Genomic DNA, 25,104 nt, shown 5'->3' on the forward strand with positions numbered 1-25,104 from the left:
GAAAGAAAACGGATTACTGAAACCAGTTGAAACATACTGTTCAAGCCAACCCATTTCAATATGTCACAATACTTGTTTTAAGGATTAACATGGGCTAATTTGTTAACACTATCAGGGCCAATTTAAAAGAAAAATCCAACACACAAGTGAGTTGTGGTGGATGTCCTTTTGGTGGTGGACCATTCTTGATACACACGGGAAACTGTTGAGCGTGAAAAACCCATCAGTGTTGCAGTTCTTGACACAAGCCTGGCACCTACTACCATACCCTGTTCATAGGCATTCAATATTTTGTCTTGCTCATTCAGCCTCTGAATGGCACACGTAGACAATCCATTTCTCAAGGCTTAACAATCCTTCTTTAACCGGTCTCCTCCCCTTCATCTACTCTGATTTGATTTGAAGTGTATTTAACAAGTGACCTCAATAAGGGATCGTAGCTTTTACCTGGATTCACCTGGTCGGTTTATGTCATGGAAAGAGCTGGTGTCCTTAATGTTTTGTACACTCACTGTATTTCACCATGAAAGCAATTAAAGAAATGAATGATGCTTTTAGTGGTTCGCCCTGGCACTTAGTACAACATTTTTTTGGGTCAAATATTTTCCCCCTGCGCTGCAGACAGCTGTATCGATCCACTAATATGGGTTGTAAAGGCCCAGTGCACTACTTTTGTGAAAAAAATTGTGATTGTGGCACTGTTTTATTTTGTACAGTCAATAATTGATTTGGATATGTAGTGATTATGCCAACACAGCCAGATATGTACTGTTTTGTACCCTTAAGCGTTTTCAAACTGACTTGTATTTGTTAAATGGGACTTTATTAATATAATGAGTAATCCAGGAATATCATGAGTTAATTGACTCAACTTGAAAAAAACTCTAAAGAGCACAATGACTACAATAAATGACTACCGGACACGAAGGGTCCATGGCGCTCCTTCTCACCACTCGATTGGCACTGCTCAGAAGAAGCGGTCCTCCATTGGAATGAATGGAATACACTATTTCAATTAAATATTTCAAGGACAAAATTTACATGCATTACATTTTTGTTGTTGTAGTGGGGACAGTAACAACTTTTTTTTAAATTATACTTTAAAGATTTACATATTTATGTTTAGCTCACATATGTTTAAGTGTGATTTAATACTGGAATGGGCAGCTTTGATGGGGTAGGGGCCAACAAAAATCAGAATTTTCATTTTAGAGAATTTGCAGTACGTCCAGCCGGCCTCACAACCACAGACCACGTGTAACCACGCCAGCCCAAGACCGCCACATCCGGTTTCTTCACCTGCGGGATCGTTTGAGATAATCCACCCAGACAGCTGATGAAACTGAGGAGTATTTCTTTCCAATAAAGCCCTTTTTGTGGGGAAAAACTGTAGATGTTAATAAATGCCTTTTCTACAGTTTCCAAGATAGAGGCGTGGTGGCTTCAAAACAGCACCCCCTGTCAGTCATTGTGTGTGTATACATCTTTCTCATTGGTCCTTACATTGAACACTCACTCACAGGCATGCATGCAGGAATCCAAATATCATGTTCTACCTGGCACCAGAAAAGTCCAGTCTTGTCTACAGCCTGCAAGTGTGTCCCAAATGTCACTATTCCTTATAAAGAACACTACTTTTGACCAGAATCTTATGGGCATAAGCCAAATGGGCCCTGGTTAAAAGCAGTATACCATATAGGGAATAGGTGTGTGTGTGTGTGTGTGTGCGCAGAAAATGTCTGGATTGTGAGAACATACTGGACATATTAAATGCACTATAAGGTGATTTGGTGTGGGTGTGATTCACTGACTGCCTCATACATCACTGGGACGTTTCATATTCAGGGCTGTGTTTCTGGTCCTTTGCCAGACTATTATTTAACAACCGGTCATTTGCAAATGGATCTGAAGTGGCAGAGCGATGTGGACTGGATTGAAGGTAGTCTTGGCAGATAGCAGTTTGACAGCCTTACAAGGATATTGCTATGGAGGTTTCTGTACTCTGGTTCTGGTTATGTTATGTGTTGTGTCTTTGTTAGTGGTAGGGCTGGGTGATATGGCCTAAAACTAATCTAAAAATAATAAAAATAATAATAATCAAATGAAAAATGTCTAATGATACTAGATATTCAATGTTTTCTCTAAATAAGCTTTGTTGTACAGTTAAAGGTCAAATCCACTGCATTTAAAACAGTCAACAATTAACTAATGAATTCTGAGCTTGGTAAACTATACATAACCTGAATATATATATATATATATATATATATATATATATATCTCTCTTCCACAACCATAAAATGTAATTATTTTAGCAAAATAGTTGTACCTGCTTTTTTTCCTTCTCCTTGATGACCACTTTGCTCACTCTTGGCATTCTCTCAACCAGCATCATGAGGTAGTAACCTGGAATGCATTTCAATTAACAGGTGTGCCTTAAGTTAATTAGAAAGCGCTATAAAAATCAAATTATTAAATGTGGAAATTGTTCAACGTTGTCCTTGTGCATAGTTGTACGGTTTGTTTTAACTTTGTAATCATTGGTTTTTGTTTGACATACACAAATCTGAGTCTCCGCATCGTTCTGTTCCTGTGGAATTTCCCCCCTCCCTCTGGTAGTGTGCTCTGTGGTAGTTCCTCCTGCAGGACAAGTGGGCAGGGCATCCCTGCAAGCATGGATTAAAAGGCTGCGCTCTCATATCCTTCCTGTCTGCATGCTGTCAGGGATGATGCCAATTAATCTACATTGCTATGTGTCCCAAATGGCACCTAGGGCACTGGTTAAAAGTAGTGCACTACTTCCATTTGGGATGGAACCCACTGTACTGCAAAGTGAGTTCATATTTGGTAGGGGGAAATTAGGCGTGAATGATCGTTCATTGATTACGTATAGAATCTTACAGTATCTAGGCAAATTGATTGTGTATTAACAGCTTTGCTGTACAGAAAATAGACCTCTGTTGGTACCTTGTCCATGCTTCAGAACTGCAGTGTATTTGTTGTGGAATGCCTGACCCCCCACGAAAGGCTAATTGTGTTCAAGTGACCTCACCCTCTAAAAACCCCCTGGTCCTAATTTCTGAATTTGTGGAATCCTCCCGCAGTGTGATACTGAGGCTGTGTCTGAAATGAGACCCTGTTCCCTATTTGGTGTACTATTGTTGACCTTAGCCCTATTGGCCCTGGTCAAAAGTAGTGCACTGTACATTGAATAGAATGCCATTTCAGACAATCTGGGTTTATGTTGCATAAGTGTTCGAAATCTACGAAATGGCTGTGTTTTACGCAAGACTAATCTACACTGTCAGTCCATTTTTTTAGTTGGCCCAGGTTGGTTTCCAGCCAGAAGTTGCTTCTCACCCACAATAACATGGAATGAGGCCTGAGATGGTCAAGTAACTTTGCCTGACACCTGAAGATTTGCATCAGCTCCTTGAGCCCTAGTCTTTGTCTCAGTCATTTGGTTTGAATTTGGTTCATTTGGTTCTCAGCTCTGGCCCATCCCTCCTGGTCAGTTGGCCTATAGCCAGCCCCGCATGCTCTCTGTCTGGGTTTCTGCCAGGTCAAATCCCTCTGCTGCTGACAAACGCCTTCATCGTCCTCATCAACGGCACCCCCAGGTCTCTCCATCCATCCCACCAGCTCTTTGCCGTATTCAAACATGATTAGAAAAAGCTATGAATAAATGAGACCGTTGAGATGAATGAGTGGCTGTTCTGTTATGTATTGCTCTGTAATCTACTGGCTAGGTCTGGGTCTGCCTACAAGAGGAAGTGATTCAGTAGGGCTGTGTGCACACCAAATTGCATGCTATTCCATTTGGTAAAGGGAATAGGGTGCTGTTTGGGACACAGTAGGAGTTAGAGGGCCTCCCTGGCATTTTATAAAATTCTGAATGAGGCTATTACTGCATTGAATGTATTACCTGAAAGAGGTAGGCTAGGATATATCTCGAACAGGATTATCTATTTTGTATACAATTTTTGAGTGGAGTTGATAGTGCTCCCACGTCCACTGATTTAAAAATAATAATTTAAAGCAACAATATTCATGAGTGATGGGCTGTTTTTAAAACTCTGCAGCTGCAATTACATTTTTGTAATCTTTACAACAGTAAAAAAAAAAGTGTCCCCAGAAAGCCAGATGGAGATGGGTAAATGAGACACGCATTCGGTCTTTATAGCATAGGCTATGCTGCAGCAAATGTAGGCCTACCTGTCACAAGACAAAAAGTTACCATGATGAGATGATAGGTCTACATGCATTGTGAACTGTGGTCCATACTGAGATGGGATGTCTGTCCCCACCCTGAGCGTTGATTCATCATGCAGAGGCCGTAGAAAAGCCAGATTTAGGCATTGCATATAATTTTAAATTCCATTTCAAGCCATGCTGTTCATAAAAATAATTTATTGTATGTTATTGGTTTCTCGCAGTTATTTATCCTGGGAAAAGGGAATGATATTGTGTGATAAATCTTGGTAACTGGGATCTTGCCATTCAACCTTAGTTCTTACCCCATTCCATAGACTTGCACAGTAATTATGACAACTTCTGGAGGATGTCCTCCAACCGATCAGAATGAATCTAGTACTAAAAGCATAAGCTACAGCAAGCTAGCACTGCAGTGCATAACATATGGTTAGAAGTTTACTCAGAGAGCGAGAGACAATGGTTGAATAGTTTTAAACAAATACATTTCTTAAATTAAGGTGATGCGAAAGAGCTAGATTTATTTCTTTTTTTCCCCCACTTTCACTTAGCTAGCGAATGCAGCTAGCTAGTTTTTAGCCTACTCAAACACCCTGCTGAAACAGAGAGGGATGCTATGTTAGCTTGCTGGCTATCGAACACTGGAACTCTTCCAAATCAAGGTAAACTTTTGGTTGTGTTTAATTTATTGCCACCTGGGCCTGCTGGTGTAACAGCTGCTACACTGCATGATTGTAGTGGGTTTACTAACACGTTGACTATGATGTTTAATATGTGAACAACAATGTAGGCTGTGTAGCCGTTAGCGGTTATGACGTGAAGGCTTGGCAAATAATTTTTTATTTTGTTTGCCTGGTCACAGACAGCTGATGTGTTGGGCACTAAAGTCCACGTGCAAAGGGAGAGGGGGAGAGCGCTTAGATGCGAGAAGACATTTTACAACGATCAGACTGATCATGCTGTTTGTATGTGGCTGCTGTGAAAGTGAACTGGGATTGCGTATGATCAGGGGTGTATTAATTATTTTGATTCTGTTCAAATGTTATGACAAACGGAAAATGTAGGCTACTTTAGTCCTAGCGCTAACTGAGAAAAGATTGACGTAACATAAGCGGTCATATTTAGCTGACTCTCGGCTGACCGAAACCATAATATGAATTAGCTATTAGCAGTGACTATTTACAATTCATCACGGGTGAGCTCACCATCGATCAAAATAATTGAGTAAAACACTTTCTAAAAATCTAAAGTAATCCGACAGTAAGTAGTGTGTTCATGCCACCATTTATTCAATATTTTTTGGGGTCAACCAAAGATAAGAAGAGACAAATGAGTTTGGTCTGTTTTCAGTACGCATGTTGAAGAGGGTGTGTTGTCTACCATCATTCACTTTGGGGAAATGTACTAAAAATGTATGAATCATCCCTTCACATTTTTTTTCTAAAATCTTGGTCAGTCAGACAGATGTTTACGTGACACCCAGAATGCATTGTATGATGTCAACAAACATGCTGCCACACATAGCTGGCAAATAGCTTATCAAATAGCTTAGCATTAGCTCATCATAATCAGTACAACCTTCAAAAAAGTATTTTACATGCATATTGTGTCCATTACAATCTATGCAAGAATCGAAATGCATGATTTGTCACCAGTACTTGAAACGTGATTTAAAACATTTTTAAATGCATTATGCTACACATGCATGCATACAGTTGAAATCTATTGAAGCAACATCTCAAGACATCAGTCAGGAAGTTAAAGCTTGGTCGCAAATGGGTCTTCCAAATGGATAATGACCCCAAGCATACTTCCAAAGTTGTGGCAAAATGGCTTAAGGACAACAAAGTCAAGGTATTGGAATAGCCACCACAAAGCCCTGACCTCAATCCCAAAGAACATTTGTGGGCAGAACTGAAAAAGTGTGTGCGGGCAAGGAAGCCTACAAACATGACTCAGTTACACCAGCTCTGTCAGGAGGAATGGGCCAAAATTCACCCAACTTATTGTGGGAAGTTTGTGGAAGGCTACCCAAAACAGTTGACCCAAGTTAAATAATTTAAAGGCAATGCTACCAAATACTAATTGAGTGTATGTAAACTTCTGACCCACTGGGAATGTGATGAAATAAATAAAAGCTGAACTAAATTATTCTCTCTACTATTATGCTGACATTTCACATTCTTAAAATAAAGTTGTGATCCTAACTGACTTAAAACAGTGAATTTGTCCTTGGATTAAATGTCAGGAATTGTGAAAAACTGAGTTTAATCTATTTGGCTAAGGTGTATGTAAACTTTCAACTGTACAAATACAGTATGCTACAGTAGAAATGACAACACGATATACAGAAAATAAGGCACTTACTTTGATTGGCACTCACATACAGTACCAGTCAAGTTTGGACACACCTACTCATTCCAGGGATTTTCTTTATTTTCACTATTTTCTACATTGTAGAATAGTGACATCAAAACTATGAAATAACACATTGAATCATGTAGTAACCAAAAAAGTGTTAAACAAATCAAAATATATTTTAGACTTGAGATTCTTCAAAGTAGCCACCCTTTGCCTTGATGACAGCTTTGCACACTTTTGGCATTCTCAACCAGCTTCACGAGGTAGTTACCTGGAATGCATTGTATTTAACAGATGTGCCATTTTTAATTAGTGGAATTTCTTTCCTTATTCTTTATTTGTTTGAGCCAATCTGTCCTATTGTGACAAGGTTGTGACAAGGAGGTGGTATACAGAAGATGGCACTATTTGGTAAAAGACCAAGTCCATATTATGCCAAGAAAAGCTCAAATGAGCAAAGAGAAACGACAGTCCATCATTATTTTAAGTTGAAACATTGCCTGCTAATTATCTATAGGCTGTGTACCTTGGTTTGAGGGCAGCACTGGTTAACTGTCCTGTGTAAAAAAAAAAACAACAACAAAAAATTAAAAAATGTTTCAAGCTCCCACTAGGGTGACCGTTAGCGATATTTGGAAATCACATGTGAAAAGGTTAACATTTGGGTGATGGGGGTGTCTTCATACTTTTTTCACCTAATAGCAGGAACAGCAGTGGTCAGAACCTAACACTTTCATGATGTATGATGTTACAAAACCTTAACAAATTCAGTGGCTACTATCTCTGAACAGGGTACAATTCACAAGGAATAGATGACATCAGATGAAGAAACAATACTCTGAGCCGTAGCTCCATACTACTTGTTTGACATAGAGAACTGATACTATATTCTCATTGTTGGTGTGGAAATGGCTTGGTGTCTGTGCATAGCTTTTGGCCATTTCTTTGGAATCCTCATATCTTATTCATTGATAGAACAAAGTTTGGGGGGGGGGGTCTTTACGCAGTGTAGTACCTTCCACAAAATAAAATCTCGACCAAAAAGAAATGTAAGCATCTTTGAGGGACTTTTCCCACTCTTGAGTATGCAGTTGGCTTAACTTTGTGGTTTGATTGGATTCTATTATTTAAGGTAGCATCTTAGGTCCAGTTGTTTGAGCACAAAGTCCCCTTTTCCTGGTTCAGCAGGTGTGTTGAGGTGTTTTTGCCTCTGCAATGGTGACTCTGTGAGGACCTGAGTCCATGTTCAATGGTATAAAATGTGTATTTTTGACACATTGCACACTTTATCCTGAAGACTTCTTTCTTTCTTTACGATGCAGAGTCCAAGTGAATGGTAGCTACCAATATCTTTTAAATTACAATCCTTTTTCTCAGTCAGGGCAATGTATCTCCTAGACAACTTTGCAGTATTTTGATGCACCTGCAATAACCTCTACAGATCTGTGTACGTGACCAATAAACTTTTGATTTGATACCATAGCATATGTATAGCATATGAGCGTAACAATCTATTTGATGTACATGTACACATGTGCACGCCAATCCGTAGCTCATATCCCTAGGCTGTGATGTAGATTTGCTCTGATTCACAAAGCATGAATCATGCTCCAATGTCTCTGAGGGAAAGAAACACAAATGGATGCGAGGACTAGGGAGAACAGCATGCAACAAACACAGTGCATTACTTTGTCCAGAGCACTATGTAGGACAGGCTGCAACCTGTGGTCCTTCACTGTTAAGGCTGCTTGTGTGACTGTCCCCTGTGTTTTCTAGGAAATCTATGAATTAGCATTTTAATCACTGCCACTTTTCAGCACTAGCATGTGCGCTGCTGCCCTCTGCCTTTACACTGTGTGTACAACACATATGGCCTCCTGTCTATAGAGCCGAACCGTACTGTGCTGGCTTGGATATTTTCTTTTCACATTGTCTTTTCCAGCATGCTTTCAGGAACTATCGTGGATGTATAATCAGGTCAGGCCAGTACAGCTTGGCTTGGGTTGACCCTGATATTGAATCGGGCATGTTTATGGTCTGTCCTTGTGGCTGAATGAGGCCAATGCATGGATGAGAGAAAAACGTAGGGTATAAATGTAACCTTTTTGAAATGTCATCTCACCCCTACATTTTGGGGGTCAGTTGTCAGTTAGTTACATGTGTTTGTCTGGGCTCCTGAGTGGCGCAGTGGTCTAAGACACTGCATCTCAGTGTTAGAGGCATTACTGCAGTACCTGGTTCAAATCCAGGCTGTGTCACATCCGGCCATGATTGAGGTCCCGTAGGGCGGCGCACAATTGGCCCAGCGTTGTCCTGGTTTTGCCGGGGTAGTTGACGGCCTAACTGACTTACCTAGTTAAATGAAGGTTACACACACACACAGACACACCACACTGACCAAAAAGTTATTTTGTTGCCATTTACGTATGTCCCCATTATCATAATCAAAACCTATTTCTTTCACTTACTTGCTGTGCTGTTTCATTGTTCATTTGTTCAGGTGTTTCATTCTCAACAAACGGGTAGCCGTTTGGGTCTTTGCGTGTCAAAAAAGGTACACGTCAAATAAGCTCGTTGACCAATCAGGACCTGAATATGATTGCACGTCACATAATTTAACACGTTCCTTCATTTTTTGCTTAGTTATTACACATTGATTACACTCCCACGTATTTCATATGTCACAACGATTAATTGATACGTATGCTATGTAAAGTGCTGGTAAAGTTGTCTCGTGCACCTACAGTGCTGGTCTTTAAAAAATGTAATAAAAAGCTAGCTAGCTAGCTCGCTTGTTATTTGTTATTCACTGTGTAGTTGCTCCTCATGTCACTTTATTTTAACTCTGCATTGTTGGAAAATTACCCATAAGTAAGCATTTCATTGTTAGTCTACACCTGTTGTTTACAAATACATTTTAATTAGATGTATTTATTGCACTCCTTTTGACCAGGATCCTGAAGTGCAGTGCACTATGAAGGGAATTGGGTGCCATTTGGGACTTATACCATAGTTGATATTACTTACAATGACATCCCAGTAACTGACAGTGATTTTATTTTCACAGAGTTGAACATGGAGTACAACCCCTCTGACCATCCTCGGGCCAGCACTATATTCCTCAGTAAATCTCAGCCGGATGGTGAGTTGGTCTCAATAAATCAATGAATCTCACACTCTTTGGAATCACTCAACAGGTGCATTTAACATGGACCAATGTTTTTTCTGATCATGTGACCTGATCAAGAAATAAACCCAGGTGTATTAGTGAAAACTCCTGGCCCCGTATTCATAAAGCATCTCGGTGTAGGGATCTGTTTTGCTTTTTTGATCATAATGAATCAAATTACATGGACGGGGGACCTGATCCTAGATCAGCACACCTACTCTGAGACGCTTGATACAAACTGCAGTACAGCATAACCTCTAACACAATACATTACAAAATATGCTATTACAATCCCAGATCACACAGCTTCCATTGAACACAGTCAGCTTTGATCTCTGTGGTAATATATGCCTTGCCTTGGGGTGTTTCACTAGCAGTACCAGCAGCCTCTGGATTCTCATACTATCACACTATTACTGTGTTTTTTTTTTCTCTGATAAATATGAGCATTTTTCTAGGAACAACCCCTGCTTATGACTGATCTGAAGAACTTTTGAGTCATGCTTAGTTGTGTTATACTGTAACAAGACAGTACTGGCAGCAGAGCAGGTTAAGATACACCATTGTCCAGAAGCTGCATCAAAGAAAAGGTGACATTTGATACATACCCATGTGTTAAAGTGAGCGCCAATGATAGTTGTGTGTTTTTGAGTTGGACAGGTAAATGAAGTAGATGGATTTTGGTTCTCTTTCAGTGGAGTTGCCTAGCAAGAATGGTGAGTATAAGCTTAGGCTACTATCTGTCACGGAGAGCTTCTGCTTCCCCCTAGCTGCAGAGTGGAGTCTGTCTATCATGTTCTCAGTGTCTAACCAGCATTAGGGGTGAATCCTAGCTTCCACTTAAGTGAATGCTTTACTTTAATAGTTAGGTCAAAATGTAACTTGACATTAATGCGTATGTGGAAGTTAGAACTTGCCTTTTATGATTTGACCAGCTCTGATAATGTGATAATAACCGCGTTGTCCTCTTTGTGCACACTTTGAAATGCTTCTCTCGGTACCAGTTTGTCGCAAATATTCCAGGTAGGATCCATAGAAGCCTTGCTGTTTCAGTGCAGCATGTCTTGCTGATCATGCTGGCAAATCTACCATGATGCTTTTTTTTTTTTCTATTGCCTTGCGTAATTTCTAGGGCAATGCTGATAACCAAGGATCAAAGCCTTTCTCGCTCTTTCTCTTTTTATCTCTGTTAAGTGCGTGAAAAAAGAAAGAGCCTCTTCATCAATCATGTGAGTATTAAATGCTTATTAAATATAGGCGTCTATATTATTTCATGATGTTGGAAAGTTAGTCCTTTGTAGCTGATTCATAATTGGATGAATTTCCCATGATAATTCCTTGTGTTGTTTTACAAGTTAACACACATTGACGAGTCAAAGGTAATGTACAACATCATGGACCCATTCAGTTGCAACTCATGTGACATCCTGTTAAATTAATAAGTGCCGGCTTGCATCATTCATGGTAACGTGTTAGGAGTGAAGGAATCTCTGCATTATTGTAAAAGATTAACAGTCCTTAGCTAGCCGATACATTAATGCATTTCATGTCTTCATTTGTCATGCATGTCCATCGCGTGCTCCGTTTGACGAAGTAGCCTACTGTAGAAACCTTACTTCATGTATCAATATGCCCTCTAACAGTCAGCTTTTATATTTGTAGCCATATGTGTATTTGTAATTCTATTTCATTATCGTAGCATGGATCAAGGAGACGAAAACACAGCTCCTGTTCCACCATCTTCCTAGATGACAACACTGTCAGTCAGCCCAACCTTAAATTCACCATCAAATGGTGAGTATATGTCCCAGTTACATTTTCATGAGGTGACCAATGGGACAGTACAGAAAGTCCTTGTTATGACAAATGCCTCAACCACGACCTGTTTTTCCTTCTCTACAGTGTATCCCTTGCAATATATTACCATATAAAGAACAGGTAAGAATACCCTATCACTTTGAGCAAGCAATGCCTTGAATGGAGAGTTTGTCTAGCTAGTGTAACAGTTCAGTAAAACATTTTACCTTTCTTGAATGGCCTGTTTCAGGGACACAGCTGGAGGAATGCAGCAAGACATTTTTGACGAGAAGCTTCACCCTCTCTCGGTAATAGCTGAAGCAATCCGTGCAGGTGTTCATATTGACCCACTGTGTTTCTGCGCGCATGCGTGTATGACTCTATAAAATGTAGTTTTTATACTCTGTATTTATACTCTGTTCATAAAGCCTTCACGTTCTTCTACTCCCACAGAAATCAGAAGTGCCGTCTGACTATGACAAACACAACCCAGAGCAGAAGCAGATCTACCGCTTCGTCCGGACGCTGTTCAGCGCTGCTCAGCTCACTGCAGAATGTGCCATTGTTACACTGGTAAAGGAGGGGGATGGTTGACTCCCTTGTTTGTGTCCCAAATGGCACCCTATAACCGATATAGTGCACTAATCGCAGTGCCATTAGAGATTCTGGGTTCGAGTCCAGGCTCTGTTGCAGCTGGCCGTGACCGGGAGACCCGTGGGGCGGTGCACAATTGGCCCAGCGTCGTCCCTGGTTAGGGGAGGGTTTGGCCGACAGGGATGTCCTTGTCCCGTCGCGCACTAGTGACTCCTGTGGCGGGCCGGGGCGCACTGCGCGCTGAAACGGTTGCCAGGTGTACGGTGTTTCCTCAGACACATTGGTGCGGCTGGCTTCCGGGTTAAGTGGGCATTGTGTCAATTAAGCAAACTTGGTTGGGTTGTGTTTCGGAGGACGCACGGTTCTCGACATGCGCCTCTCACGAGTCCTTACAGGAGTTGCAGCGGTGAGACGAGACCGTAACTACCAATTCGATGCCATGAAATTGGAGAGAAAAATAAAAAATAAGTATAAAACATGTAAAATTCCAATTATTTAGCAAAGCATATGGCACAATTTTATTGATTTCTTTATTTTCAGATGGCCAGGGGCACACCAGCACTCAGACATTATTTACAAAAGATGCGTTTGTTTACTGAGTCTGCCAGACCAGAGGCATTAGGGGTGACCACGTGTTCTCTTGATAAGTGCATGAATTTGACTATTTTCCTGTACTGCTAAGCATTCAAAATGTAATGAGTACTTTTGATTGTCAAGGAAAATGTATAGAGTGAAAAGTAATGTACAGACACCCCCCCCCCCAAAAAACAACTTAAGTAGTACTTTAAAATATTTTTTACTTAAGTACTTTACACCACTGCTCATCAGATACCTTCTCAGACTGGGCAGACAGAAGTCCTCTCCACCAAGTTATTTTATCCCCTTTAGCGCCATGTTTGATCATCTGGTGTCCTGTTGGTCACTGTCTCAGTATGTCTATCCCCGGTCAGACACAGGCTTGGAGTATTCCAGTCTCAGGCTGATCACCATGTGAGTCAGTCTGCCAGAGGCTGCCTAACTAGCCTGTGTGTGCATCCCAAAATGCACCCTATTTAGTGCACTACTTTTGACCAGGGCCCATGGGTCAATATAGGGAATAGGTTGTCAGAAGAAGCCTCCTAACTAACCTGTGTCTGTAGGCTGCTGGCAGGCAGATTCAGAGACTGTCAAGAGCAGCAGTGGAGGAAAACTAGGCCAACCGCCAGCGGCCAAAGCCAGTAAGCCACTGAGTCATCAATGTGCAGTACAAGGCCTGCGGCTAATACTCTACTGCCTGTGGAATACACAGTCGGTCTGTAGCCAGAGCAGAGAAACTACTCTACTGCCTGTGGAATACACAGTTGGTCTGCAGCCAGACCAGAGAAACTACCCTACTGCCTGTGGAATACACAGTCGGTCTGTAGCCAGACCAGAGAAACTACTCTACTGCCTGTGGAATACACAGTCAGTCTGCAGCCAGACCAGAGAAACTACCCTACTGCCTGTGGAATACACAGTCGGTCTGTAGCCAGACCAGAGAAACTACTCTACTGCCTGTGGAATACACAGTCAGTCTGCAGCCAGACCAGAGAAACTACTCTACTGCCTGTGGAATACACAGTCGGTCTGCAGCCAGACCAGAGAAACTACTCTACTGCCTGTGGAATACACAGTCGGTCTGTAGCCAGACCAGAGAAACTACTCTACTGCCGGTGGAATACACAGTCGGTCTGTAGCCAGACCAGAGAAACTACTCTACTGCCTGTGGAATACACAGTCGGTCTGCAGCCAGACCAGAGAAACTACTCTACTGCCTGTGGAATACACAGTCGGTCTGCAGCCAGACCAGAGAAACTACTCTACTGCCTGTGGAATACACAGTCGGTCTGCTGCCAGAGCAGAGAAGGGCTAATATTAGGATCAGAGAAATGCATTTTCCACACACCACGTGACATTTCGATGCACCAATGTTGTGGCCTTGTCTAAAATTTACACACGTCCTTGGCTTGTCTCATGAGATCATCCTGAAAGCTCCCTGGGGGCTGAAGGAAGCTGTGAGAGAGGGAGTAGGGATGGGGGTATGTTGTGTGCCTCGGATGAGGATCAGTGGGGTTGAGGAGAGGTCACTGTATGATTCAAGCTTGAGATACGGGTCAGGTTTTGAACATGGCTCTGTGTGTGCGTTATCAGGAGATTAACATACTATTTAGGGAATAGGGTGCCATTTGGGATACAACCAATATCACAAAGGTAGTGGTCTCAATTACCTCATGACTTTAGTATTCATTTTCCCATTGTGTTTTTTAGGTATACGTTGAGAGGCTGCTGACATATGCAGACATAGACATTGGCCCAGGGAACTGGAAGCGTATGTTGCTGGGAGCCATCCTGCTGGCATCTAAAGTCTGGGACGATCAGGCTGTGTGGAACGTAGACTACTGCCAGATCCTCAAAGACATCACCGTGGAGGACATGTGAGTTAATCAATCAATAAATGGAACATGGACTACTGTCAGATCCTCAGACATTTGTGTGTGTGATTATATACTTCATTGTCTCACATGTTTGTCACATGTCTAGAGTGTATGTCCATGACTGGAATGGGAACATGATACATTTTATTTTCAGGATGTTATTTTCAACAGGGACTCTTCTCTTCTGCCGGCTAATTGTAGCTGACCTGTTTTGCTGCTTGCATTTTAAAGTTCACACTTTTTCTGAGTAAATGCTCAAGTCAAAAGTTTTAGAACACCTACTCATTCAAGGGTTTTTATGAAATAACACATGGAATCATGTACAGTCGTGGTCAAAACTTTTAGAACACCTACTCATTCAAGGGTTTTTCATAATTTGTTTTACTATTTTCTACATTGTAGAATAATAGTGAAGACCATCAAAACTATGAAATAACACATGGAATCATGTACAGTCGTGGCCAAAAGTTTTGAGAATGACACATACTAATTTCCACAAAGTTTGCTGCTTCAGTGTCTTTAGATTTTTGTCAGATGTTACTATGGAATACTGAAGTATAATTACAAGCATTTCACAAGTGTCAAAGGCTTTTATTGACAATTACATGAAGTTGATGCAAAGAGTCAATATTTGCAGTGTTGACCCTCCTTTTTCAATACCTCTGCAATCCGCCCTGGCATTCTGTCAATTAACCTTTCTGATCTCCCCATCCCGGATCCGGGATCGTGAATACAGACTCAAGCTCATTACCATAACGCAACGTTAACTATTCATGAAAATCGCAAATGAAATGAAATAAATATGCTAGCTCTCAAGCTTAGCCTTTTGTTAACAACACTGTCATCTCAGATTTTCAAAATATGCTTCTCAACCATTGCAAAACAAGCATTTGTGTAACAGTATTGATGGCTAACGTAGCATTTAGCATTAGCATTCAGCTGGCAACATTTACACAAAAAAACAGAAAAGCATTCAAATAAAATCATTTACCTTTGAAGAACTTCAGATGTTTTCAATGAGGAGACTCTCAGATAGCAAATGTTCAGTTTTTCCTGAAAGATTATTTGTTTAGGACAAATCGCTCCGTTTTCTGCGTCACGTTTAGCTATGAAAAAAACCCTGTATCCAGGATTGTGTAAATCTATCAGCAAGCTCATTAGCATAACACAACGTTAACTATTCATGAAAATCGCAAATGAAATGAAATAAATATGCCATCTCTCAAGCTTAGCCTTTTGTAAACAACATTGTCATCTCAGATTTTCAAAATATGCTTCTCAACCATAGGAAAACAATCATTTGTGTAAAAGTAGCTAGCTAGCGTTAGCATTTAGCGTTAGCATTTAGCGTTAGCATTTAGCGTTAGCATTTAGCGTTAGCATTAGCGTTAGCATCCAGCACGCAACATTTAAACAAAAACATAAAAGCCTTCAAATAAAATAATTTACCTTTGAAGAACTTCTGATGTTTTCAATGAGGATACTCTCAGTTAGATAGCAGATGCTCAGTTTTTCCAAAAAGATTCTTTGTGTATTAGAAATAGCTCCATTTTATACATCACATTTGGCTACCAAAAAAAAACGAAAATTCAGTCCTCAAAACGCGGACTTTTTTCCAAATTAACTCCATAATATCGACTGAAAACATGGCAAACGTTGTTTAGAATCAATCATCAAGGTGTTTTTCACATATCTCTTCATTGATATATCGTTCTTGGACACATGGTTTCTCCCCTATATCAAATGGAAAAGTACAAGCAGCTGGCAATTGCGCACCGAATTCCACGCAGGACACCAGGCGGACACTTGGAAAATGTAGTCTCTTATGGTCAATCTTCCAATGATATGCCTACAAATACGTCACAATGCTGCTAAGACCTTGGGCGAACGACAGAAAGTGTAGGCTCATTCCTTGCGCAATCACAGCCATATAAGGAGACAATGGAAAACAGAGCTTCAGAAATTCTGCTAATTTCCTGGTTGATGCATCATCTTGTTTTCACCTGTAGAATGAGTTCTGGGGCACTTACAGACAACATCTTTGCAGATTCTGAAACTTCAGAGTGTTTTCTTTCCAAAACTCAAGAATATGCATAGTCGAGCATCTTTTCGTGACAAAATATCGCGCTTAAAACGGGAACGTTTTTTATCCAAAAATGAAATAGCGCCCCTAGAGATCTAACAGGTTAACTTCTGGGCCACATCCTGACTGATGGCAGCCCATTCTTGCATAATCAAAGCTTGGGGTTTGTCAGAATTTGTGGGGTTTTGTTTGTCCACCCGCCTCTTGAGGATTGACCACAAATTCTCAATGGGATTAATGTCTGGGGAGTTTCCTTGCCATGGACCCAAAATATCGATGTTTTGTTCCCCGAGCCACTTCTCACTTTTGCCTTATGGCAAGGTGCTCCATCATGCTGGAAAAGGCATTGTTCGTCACCAAATAGTTCCTGGATGGTTGGGAAAAGATGCTCTCGGAGGATGTGTTGGTACCATTCTTTATTCATGGCTGTGTTCTAAGGCAGCTTCTTTGCTGCCCTTCTTGAAACCAGGCCTTCCTCCAAAAGTCTTCGCCTCACTGTGAGTGCAGATGCACTCACACCTGCCAGCTGCTATTCCTGAGCAAGCTCTGTACTGGTGGTGCCCCAATCCCGCAGCTGAATCAACTTTAGGAGATGGTCCTGGCGCTTGCTGGACTTTCTTGGGCGCCCTGAAGCCTTCTTCACAACAATTTAACCGCTCTCCTTGAAGTTCTTGATGATCCGATAAATGGTTGATTTAGGTGCAATCTTACTGGCAGCAATATCCTTGCCTGTGAAGCCCTTTTGTGTAAGGCAATGATGACGGCACGTGTTTCCTTGCAGGTAACGATGGTTGACAGAGGAAGAACAATGATTCCAAGCACCACCCTTTTGAAGCTTCCAGTCTGTTATTCGAACTCAATCAGCATGACCGAGATCTCCAGCCTTGTCCTCGTCTACACTCACACCTGTGTTAACAAGAGAATCACTGACATGATGTCAGCTGGTCCTTTTGTGGCAGGGCTGAAATGCAGTGGAAATGATTTTGGGGGATTCAGTTCATTTGCATGGCAAAGAGGGACTTTGCAATTAATTGCAGTTCATCTGATCACTCTTCATAACATTCTGGAGTATATGCAAATTTCCATCAAACAAACTGAGGCAGCAGACTTTGTCTCATTCTCAAAACATTTGGCTAAGACTGTAGTAACCAGCCTTTTGCCTTGACAGCTATGCACACTCTTCGGCTTTCTCTCAACCAGCTTCATGAGGTAGTCCCCTGGAATGCATTTAAATTAACAGGTGTGGCTTCTTAAAAGTTAATGTGACATTTATTTCCTCCTTAATGAGTTGGTACAAGGTAGGGGTGGGTGGTATACAGAAGATGGCCATATTTGGTAAAAGACTAAGTCTATATTATGGCAAGAACGGCTCAAATAACCAAAGAGAAATGACAGTCCGTTACTTTAAGATATGAAGGTCAGTCAATAAGGAACATTTTGAAAGTTTCTTCAAGTGGAGTTGCAAAAATCATCAAGCGCTATGATGAAACTGGCTCTCACGAGGACCGCCACAGGAAAGGAATACCCAGAATTACCTCTGCTGCAGAAGATAAGTTAATTTGTGTTACCAGTCTCAGAAATTGCAGCCCAAAGAAATGCTTCATAGAATTAAAGTAAAAGTTGCATCGACTGTTCAGAGGAGGCTGTGTGAATCAGGCCTTCATTATGGAATTGCTGCAAAGAAATCACTACTGAAGGACACCAAGAAGAAGAAGAGTTTCTTGCTTGGGCCAAGAAACACGAGTGATGGACATTATACGGGTGTAAATGTGTCCTTTGGTTCCAACCGCTGTGTCTTTGTGAGACGCGGTGTGGGTGAACGGATGATCTCTGCATGTGTATTTCCCACTGTAAAGCATGGAGGAGGATGTGTTATGGAGTGGGGGTGCTTTTGCTGGTGACCCTCTGTGATTTATTTTGAATTCAATGTACACTTAACCAGTATGGCTACCACAGCATTCTGCAGTGATACACCATCCCATCTGGTTTGTGCTTAGTGGGACTACCATTTTGTTTTTCAACAAGACAATGCCCCAACAAACATCCAGGCTGTGTAAGAGCTATTTGACCAAGGAGAGTGATGGAGTGCTGCATCAGATGACCTGGCCTCCACAATCCCCCGACCACAACCAAATTGAGATAGTTTGGGATGAGTTGGACTGCAGAGTGAAGGAAAAGCAGGCAACAAGTGCTCAGCATTTGTGGGAACTCCTTCTAGACTGTTGGAAAAGCATTCCAGATTAAGGTGGTTGAGAGAATGCCAAGAGTGTGCAAAGTTGTCATCGCTTTTTTTTGGTTAACACATAATACAATGAGTAGTTGTTCTAAAACTTTTCACCGGTACTGTACATTTATGTTTTTACACCAATGTTTTGGATACATGCCCCTAATATGTTGGTTTTGATCTCTAGAACAGTGAGCTGTCTACGTAACAGTGCTACCAATTGTTGTGAAAATAAACATATTTTCGCACTTTTTTTCTGAACAGGAACGAGCTGGAGCGTCAGTTTCTGGAGCTTCTTCAGTTCAACATCAACGTTCCGTCTAGTGTTTATGCCAAGTACTACTTTGACCTGCGCTCACTGTCAGAGACCAACAACCTGAGCTTCCCTTTGGAGCCCCTGAGCCAGGACAAAGCCCAGCGACTAGAGGTGAGCCACCACTCAATTTCACTGTTTTATCAATGATCACATTTATTTCTAAAGCCCTTTTTACATCAGCAGCTGTCACAAAGGGATTTTATAGTAGGGCACTTTCTGACAACTGGTTTTGAGAAAATGGCTTTAGAAATACATTTGATAGATGAATTGATGGCAGCTGGTCCTCTTAATAGCAATGGTTTAACACTTGGACCTGACGATGTAGTCCATGCCAGGAGGTCAATAACAATTCAGTTCAAGTGATACATCTGAGTTTGTTTAGCGATTCATGTTATTTTTTTGTTCCTGCAGGCCATCTCGAGGTTGTGTGACGACAAGTACAAGGATGCCAGGAGAGCTGGCAAGAAGCGCTCTGCGAGCGTGGACAACCTGGTCGGAGTGCGATGGGTCCCTGCCATCCTCTCCTAACAACCAGGAACATAGACCAGACCTGAGACTGGGCCTCAGGCCAGCATGGTGTGGCTTTTACCTAGCAAAATTCTAGTAACTTTCCGAAAAATCCCAGATTTTCTAGAAATCCTGCTTGGAAGATTCCCGGAATCAGCAGGAAATCTAGAATCCTCCGATCTGGATTTCTGGAAAACCTGAGAATTTGGGGAAAGTTATCGGAATTCTGCTCCCCTAACTTCACAGATAGATGCCTTTGCAGTGCCGCTGCTCCTGTAACACAGAAGGAAGAACTCTCTACAGGACTGGTACTTCACTAACTGTTAAGAAAAAGAAAGCTTCTTTGTGATATAACATAAAGATTTGACTGTTTGGAGAGCTCATGACATCATAGCTTCCCGCTATGACAGAAGTAGCCAGATGATCACCGCGGCAACATGAGCTTTATGCATTGAAGCAGAAAACCAAGATAGAAGTGGTCAGAAAACAAAATGTCAATGTCATTTGACCTCTTACCCTGGATCATGCCAAACGAAAAGGGACTGAAACGAGGAGGGACGACCTGAAATTGTCCAATAAGAAACGTGTGTTTTCGTTGCCGTTGCAAAAGGCTTTGCTACAGTGTCCACTGATGAATACGACCATGGGTCTGGACTATCCAACCTGGCATGACAGGACAGATGGTTGCCTTTAAAGACGGTTCTGTGGCTTTTGGTGAACAGGTTTTTATTTATTTTGTATTCATAGTTGTTTTTACTACTAAGTGCTACAGCCAACCAAACCCAGGTACAATATTTGATCAGATAAAATAGCCTTCTAGCTGTGCAGGCGTTTCTACTTGATCTACATACACATTCCAGAATCATTTAGTTCTTAATGAACATAATTATTTTGTTAATGTTCAAACATTGGCCATAATTAATACCTTTCCACTAGTGTACAGTTACTGTGCCTCCCAATACCTAGAATGTTGTATTCAAATCTGCAGCTAAAATCCTAATTGAAAGCTTTTGGAGATATGTGAGTGATTTTTAGCTACTGTGAATGTGTCATCCACAGGATTCAAAGTAGGTTATGTTGACAAGAAAGCAACCAATGAAAGGATAGAAATGGGTTGTCATAGCATGAGCATGACTTGTGTTTTCTGTCTCAGAACTCTGGATGTTTTAAGCTACAATGTTTTTTTTAAGAACAAAAACCTGAACCCTGAGCCAACTTATATATAACATGGCTCCTTCAAACTTTATACAGATTGATTTTGTCTTTTAAGCAATTATTTTTTATTCAAATATTATTGTTAAATTCATGATGATCAACTTTTTTTTGTTGTGTTTTGTCATTTGTCAAGAAGACCCCTGACAACTGAAGCACTAGAATTGAATTATTTTGCTAATCAACTTTCTACAGTGTTTAAACAAGTATTAAAGTGATGATGAGATCATTAACTTAATTGTTAAATATTTATATTGAGGTGTTGATCCATGTTTATACTAAAAGAAAATTCCCTTGTTTTCTTATTTTGTGTTTTTTTTTTTTTTGTACAGTTAAACAGGCTACAAATAAATCTCAGAGGATAACACATTAGTGTTTAAAAACACATTAGTGTTTAAAAACACTTATTTCCAATCTGGTTGTATTCATTTATTTTTACATGTGGAGAACTTGTTAAAGCCTGTGTATGCTAATCATCCTATTACCAGTGTATCCGTAGCCAATGGAAATGCTAGCTAGTTAGCTGTGTGCTAGTAGAGGGACAGAAGCTATACTGTTACATATCCAGCATGGAGTAGCAGGCTTGTGTCCCAAATGGCACCCTAATCCCTATATAGTGCACTACTTTTGACCAGGGACCATAGGCTCTGGTCAACAGTAGTGCACTGTACAGGGAATGGGGGTGCCATTTGGGAAGCACCACCATTGTCATTAATCACTCGGCTATTTACGCACGAAACTTGACGTTCACGGTCAGGAGGTTCATGGATATTGAGGCTCATGGCTAAGACCATCACCATTTGGGGACAGAGCTACGTTCTCATTATTGTTCTATAATCTTTAACCTGGTAACCTTCAATCTGAGTACCATTATAGTCACTATGCTACTCTGAGTTCATGTAGACCCAACCAGTTGTCCGAGCTCAGTGTAATTTGTTGAAATATCCTAGCAATGCTTTGATGGTAACATGATTTTGGCATGATGATAATAATAGCGCAGAGGTCCCTGGTGTCTTGTCACTAAGCTGTTTATAACACTTGAGAGAGATCTATAGTGGACACACACACACACACACACACACACACACACACTGGGGAACAGCTAGGGAACTTACGCTGGAGCCACTTGTCTACGACTCAATGAGACCGTTGGATTTGAATTGGACTGAATTGAATCGAAGTGAATTGGATTGATCAGACTGAAATAGACCCTCGCTGAGTAACCTGGATTGGAGGAAGGTATACAGACCGTGGGATGAACTGCTTGTTTACACCATGGAGAAGACGCGCCTAATGGAAATGCTCTTTATTACTTTCAATCACAACGTCACTTTCCTGGGTAGGTAAACATAATGTGCATGGTATATGTATGGGATAGTTGATGTTTCTCGGGCCTTTATGCAACATATTTTTGAGTGCAGTCAGACCATTAAATGTGCTTATTTAGATTCACAGGTTTTCCTCCCCAACAAAATGTTTAGGGGAGAGCGTGATGGTCTTCTTTTGGTAGTTAATGTTACTAGCAAATAGCTTTGTTTTCAATAATGGTGTCTAACGTTAAAATAGTGTGTGTGTAAGTGAATATTTAATTGATTGGCTCTATATGCAGGGAAGACGTGGTTGATCTTAATGGTGGTCCTGAGACTACTCATCCTCCTGTTCTCTGGCTATCCCCTCTTCCGGGACGAGCAGGAGCACTTTGTGTGCAACACCATCCAGCCGGGCTGCACCAACGTCTGCTTCGACGGCTTTGCTCCCCTCTCCCTCTTCCGCTTCTGGCTGTTCCAACTGATCATGCTCTGTCTCCCTCACATGATGTTCATTTTGTATATCGTCCACAAAGTATCGTCAGCTCTTCGTATCGGAGGGAACTATTTCCCCGGCAGCAGAAGTCCGGCAGGGGCTCTGTGTACCCATCAACATTCCCTACCAAAAGGGACGCCTAACTTTCTAAGGGCCTACCTCCTGGACCTGCTACTACGTATCTTACTGGAGGTAGCGTTCAGTACCGGACAGTACTACCTCTATGGCTTCTCTGTCCCGAGGCGCTTCCAGTGCTATGAGTCCCCCTGTACGTCCATGGTGGAGTGCTACATATCCAGCCCCACAGAGAAGACCATCATGCTCAACTTCATGCTGGGGGCTGCCTTCGTGTCTCTGCTACTGAGTCTGGTGGACTTGATGTGCTCCGTGCAGCGCATGGTGACACAGGGGAGGAGAGAGGAGGAGCTGAAGGAAGGCGGACTGTTCATGAATGAAGGAGTTGGGGAAGATATTGAAGTCCTGTACGCCCAGAACGCTCTCAAAACTGTCCTAAAGAGAGGACAAAGTCACATTGACAAACCGACCTCGAGGTGTATCCCAAACAGTGACCTTTCACACGGACGAGTGAGAATAAACAATGAGACCCAGGTAAGGGTGGCTGCCCCACCCCTGCAGGGGAGAAGGCCACCACGGAGAGCTGCAAGGATGGAGCCTCCGCCGCCATTGAACGGTCGCTTTGTTCATCCAAACCACATCTCCCATTCATCTCCAGTCCCCCTCTCCCGGGGGTTAGAGAGAAACCCAGTGGTAGTCTCACGCCAGTCTACCCCCTCGCCAATGAACAGTGGCCGGAGGCATGGCTGCTACAACGTGGTAGACTCAACACTCCTGGAGCAGCATTATGATAGTGCAGAGTCCCGTGATAGACTCCAGGAGGAAGTCATCCTGCAGGAAGTGGGGGTAAGGGGCACCTCAAGCTCCTCCAGTGGTTCTTCTTCCTCGTCAGATGCGCAATAAAGTTTGTATTTTAATTGTTTAAATGTACGTAATTCTATGCAATTCTTGTTTCTTTTTAGTTAAACATTGTTGATGATTTCCTCTACTTACACTTGAATGAATTTTCCCCCTGAATGTAATAATGGGCTATACATTACATTTTGCTGACTTTATACTTCGTGACCACATTCTGTCAATAGAGCTGTTTGTGTTGGCTTACAGAATTAGAATGAGTGACTCAAACAATGCCAGTTGACCTTCAAGGACAATGGTGGCAGCACACAGCTGTTGTTCAGCTCAAATGTTTTTTCATTGGCTTCACCAACAACAGTCAGACAAGACTGACATGCTCCGGCCCCACCGAAGCCAACGTCACTTGGAGAACTGAGGGTCACAAAGGAACATTACTCTGCTGTGGCATCCAAGGAAACCGTAGACCCAAAAGAGACCTCGGGAGAGGTCAATGGCCTTAAAGGAGGCCAGTGATGGAAGACTTAGGTTTGAGGTGAATGGAAGAGCACCTGACTCCTAGACAAATACACAAGGGCAGAGACTCAATCCAAGGTGTGTTACAGTGAACTGCACTGTACTGTCAACGATGTTCCCGACCTTTGCGGAGATCAAGTTCACAGTAAATACCGTGGATGACAGCTCAATTGTAGATTACCTTAAATTAAAAGTCAAGAACAATGCGCTTCTCTGCAATGCACTTTGGATTGAATCCTGTCCAAAGCCTTCATCCAGTATAGCAGTAGTGTAGGATTTCAAACGATCTTGATTGTTTTTTATTCTACTTTTTTTTTATTTTCTTTTTTTAAATAAATCATTTCAACTACCATAGGGATTTATGTGTTCTGTTTTTTAAGTGAATGTACAGACTATATTAAACATTTTAGTACACATGGGACTGCCATAATTATTACCTTTGAAATCAGGGCTGTAACCAGGGTGAGTTTTAGGGAGGTTTGGAATTAAATGTTGTTTTTTAAATGCTATTTGGAGAATAGCAAAAACAAGTAAAAATGATCCCGGCCATTATCACTTGGGCTGATGTAGGTTCATTCACATCAGGCGATCTACAGGCACCTAGCCTATTAGCTATACAATTGTAATATTATACCCCTGAAAGGGAGGAAATATGAGGAAACGATTCACACTGACACGTCGCATCAGCGACAAAACAAACATGTATTACATTTGTTGAACTGTATTGTTTGCATTTTAATGTAGGCCTATTGGGAGGATAGGCCATGTGGAGATGTTCATTTTGAAACATATCTTGTTTTTTTTAAGGTACTAACTTTGATAAGATTAGTCCATATTTTCTCAGGAGACCACACATGGGGCCCTGACCCCAAGTTTGGGAACTATTGTACGAACCACTGTCTCTACTTCTCCCACCATGCATTGCAGCCT

General features: G+C 41.6%; 2 protein-coding genes across 4 annotated transcripts in view; both read left to right on the forward strand.

Annotated features, from left to right (window-relative positions):
* The window catches only part of LOC110530249 (cyclin-Y), a 49,251-nt gene extending 27,909 nt beyond the window's left edge, over window positions 1-21,342 (forward strand). For 2 of the 3 annotated variants that reach the window (XM_090182151.1, XM_021613155.3), the window contains exons 2-11: window positions 9,641-9,715; window positions 10,438-10,458; window positions 10,937-10,971; window positions 11,442-11,536; window positions 11,645-11,680; window positions 11,790-11,847; window positions 11,993-12,112; window positions 14,420-14,586; window positions 19,158-19,320; window positions 19,621-21,342. In XM_090182151.1, coding sequence (XP_090038277.1) covers window positions 9,649-9,715; window positions 10,438-10,458; window positions 10,937-10,971; window positions 11,442-11,536; window positions 11,645-11,680; window positions 11,790-11,847; window positions 11,993-12,112; window positions 14,420-14,586; window positions 19,158-19,320; window positions 19,621-19,737 — 879 coding nt within the window. In that variant the 5' untranslated portion in view covers window positions 9,641-9,648 and the 3' untranslated portion in view covers window positions 19,738-21,342. The remainder of the gene's footprint in view (window positions 1-9,640; window positions 9,716-10,437; window positions 10,459-10,936; window positions 10,972-11,441; window positions 11,537-11,644; window positions 11,681-11,789; window positions 11,848-11,992; window positions 12,113-14,419; window positions 14,587-19,157; window positions 19,321-19,620) is intronic. The other variant, XM_021613156.3, reaches the window with a different exon arrangement.
* Window positions 21,343-21,979: 637 nt separating this feature from the next.
* LOC110530251 (gap junction delta-4 protein) lies at window positions 21,980-24,523 on the forward strand. Its single transcript, XM_021613160.3, has 2 exons — window positions 21,980-22,267; window positions 22,538-24,523. Exons 1-2 carry the CDS (start codon window positions 22,204-22,206, stop codon window positions 23,707-23,709), a joined length of 1,236 nt encoding a protein of 411 aa, XP_021468835.1. The 5' UTR covers window positions 21,980-22,203; the 3' UTR covers window positions 23,710-24,523.
* Window positions 24,524-25,104: the final 581 nt, after the last annotated feature.

Source organism: Oncorhynchus mykiss, chromosome 8 (genome assembly GCF_057628025.1).
Source record: "Oncorhynchus mykiss isolate SJ-2025 chromosome 8, ASM5762802v1, whole genome shotgun sequence".
Classification (NCBI taxonomy): domain Eukaryota; kingdom Metazoa; phylum Chordata; class Actinopteri; order Salmoniformes; family Salmonidae; genus Oncorhynchus; species Oncorhynchus mykiss.

Bases quoted from the DNA above. Each gene is read 5' to 3' on its own strand.
- LOC110530251 (XM_021613160.3), top strand. From the start codon at position 22,204: ATGGAGAAGACGCGCCTAATGGAAATGCTCTTTATTACTTTCAATCAC. The intron at 22,268-22,537 runs GTAGGTAAACAT...CTCTATATGCAG, and splicing joins TCACAACGTCACTTTCCTGG to GGAAGACGTGGTTGATCTTA.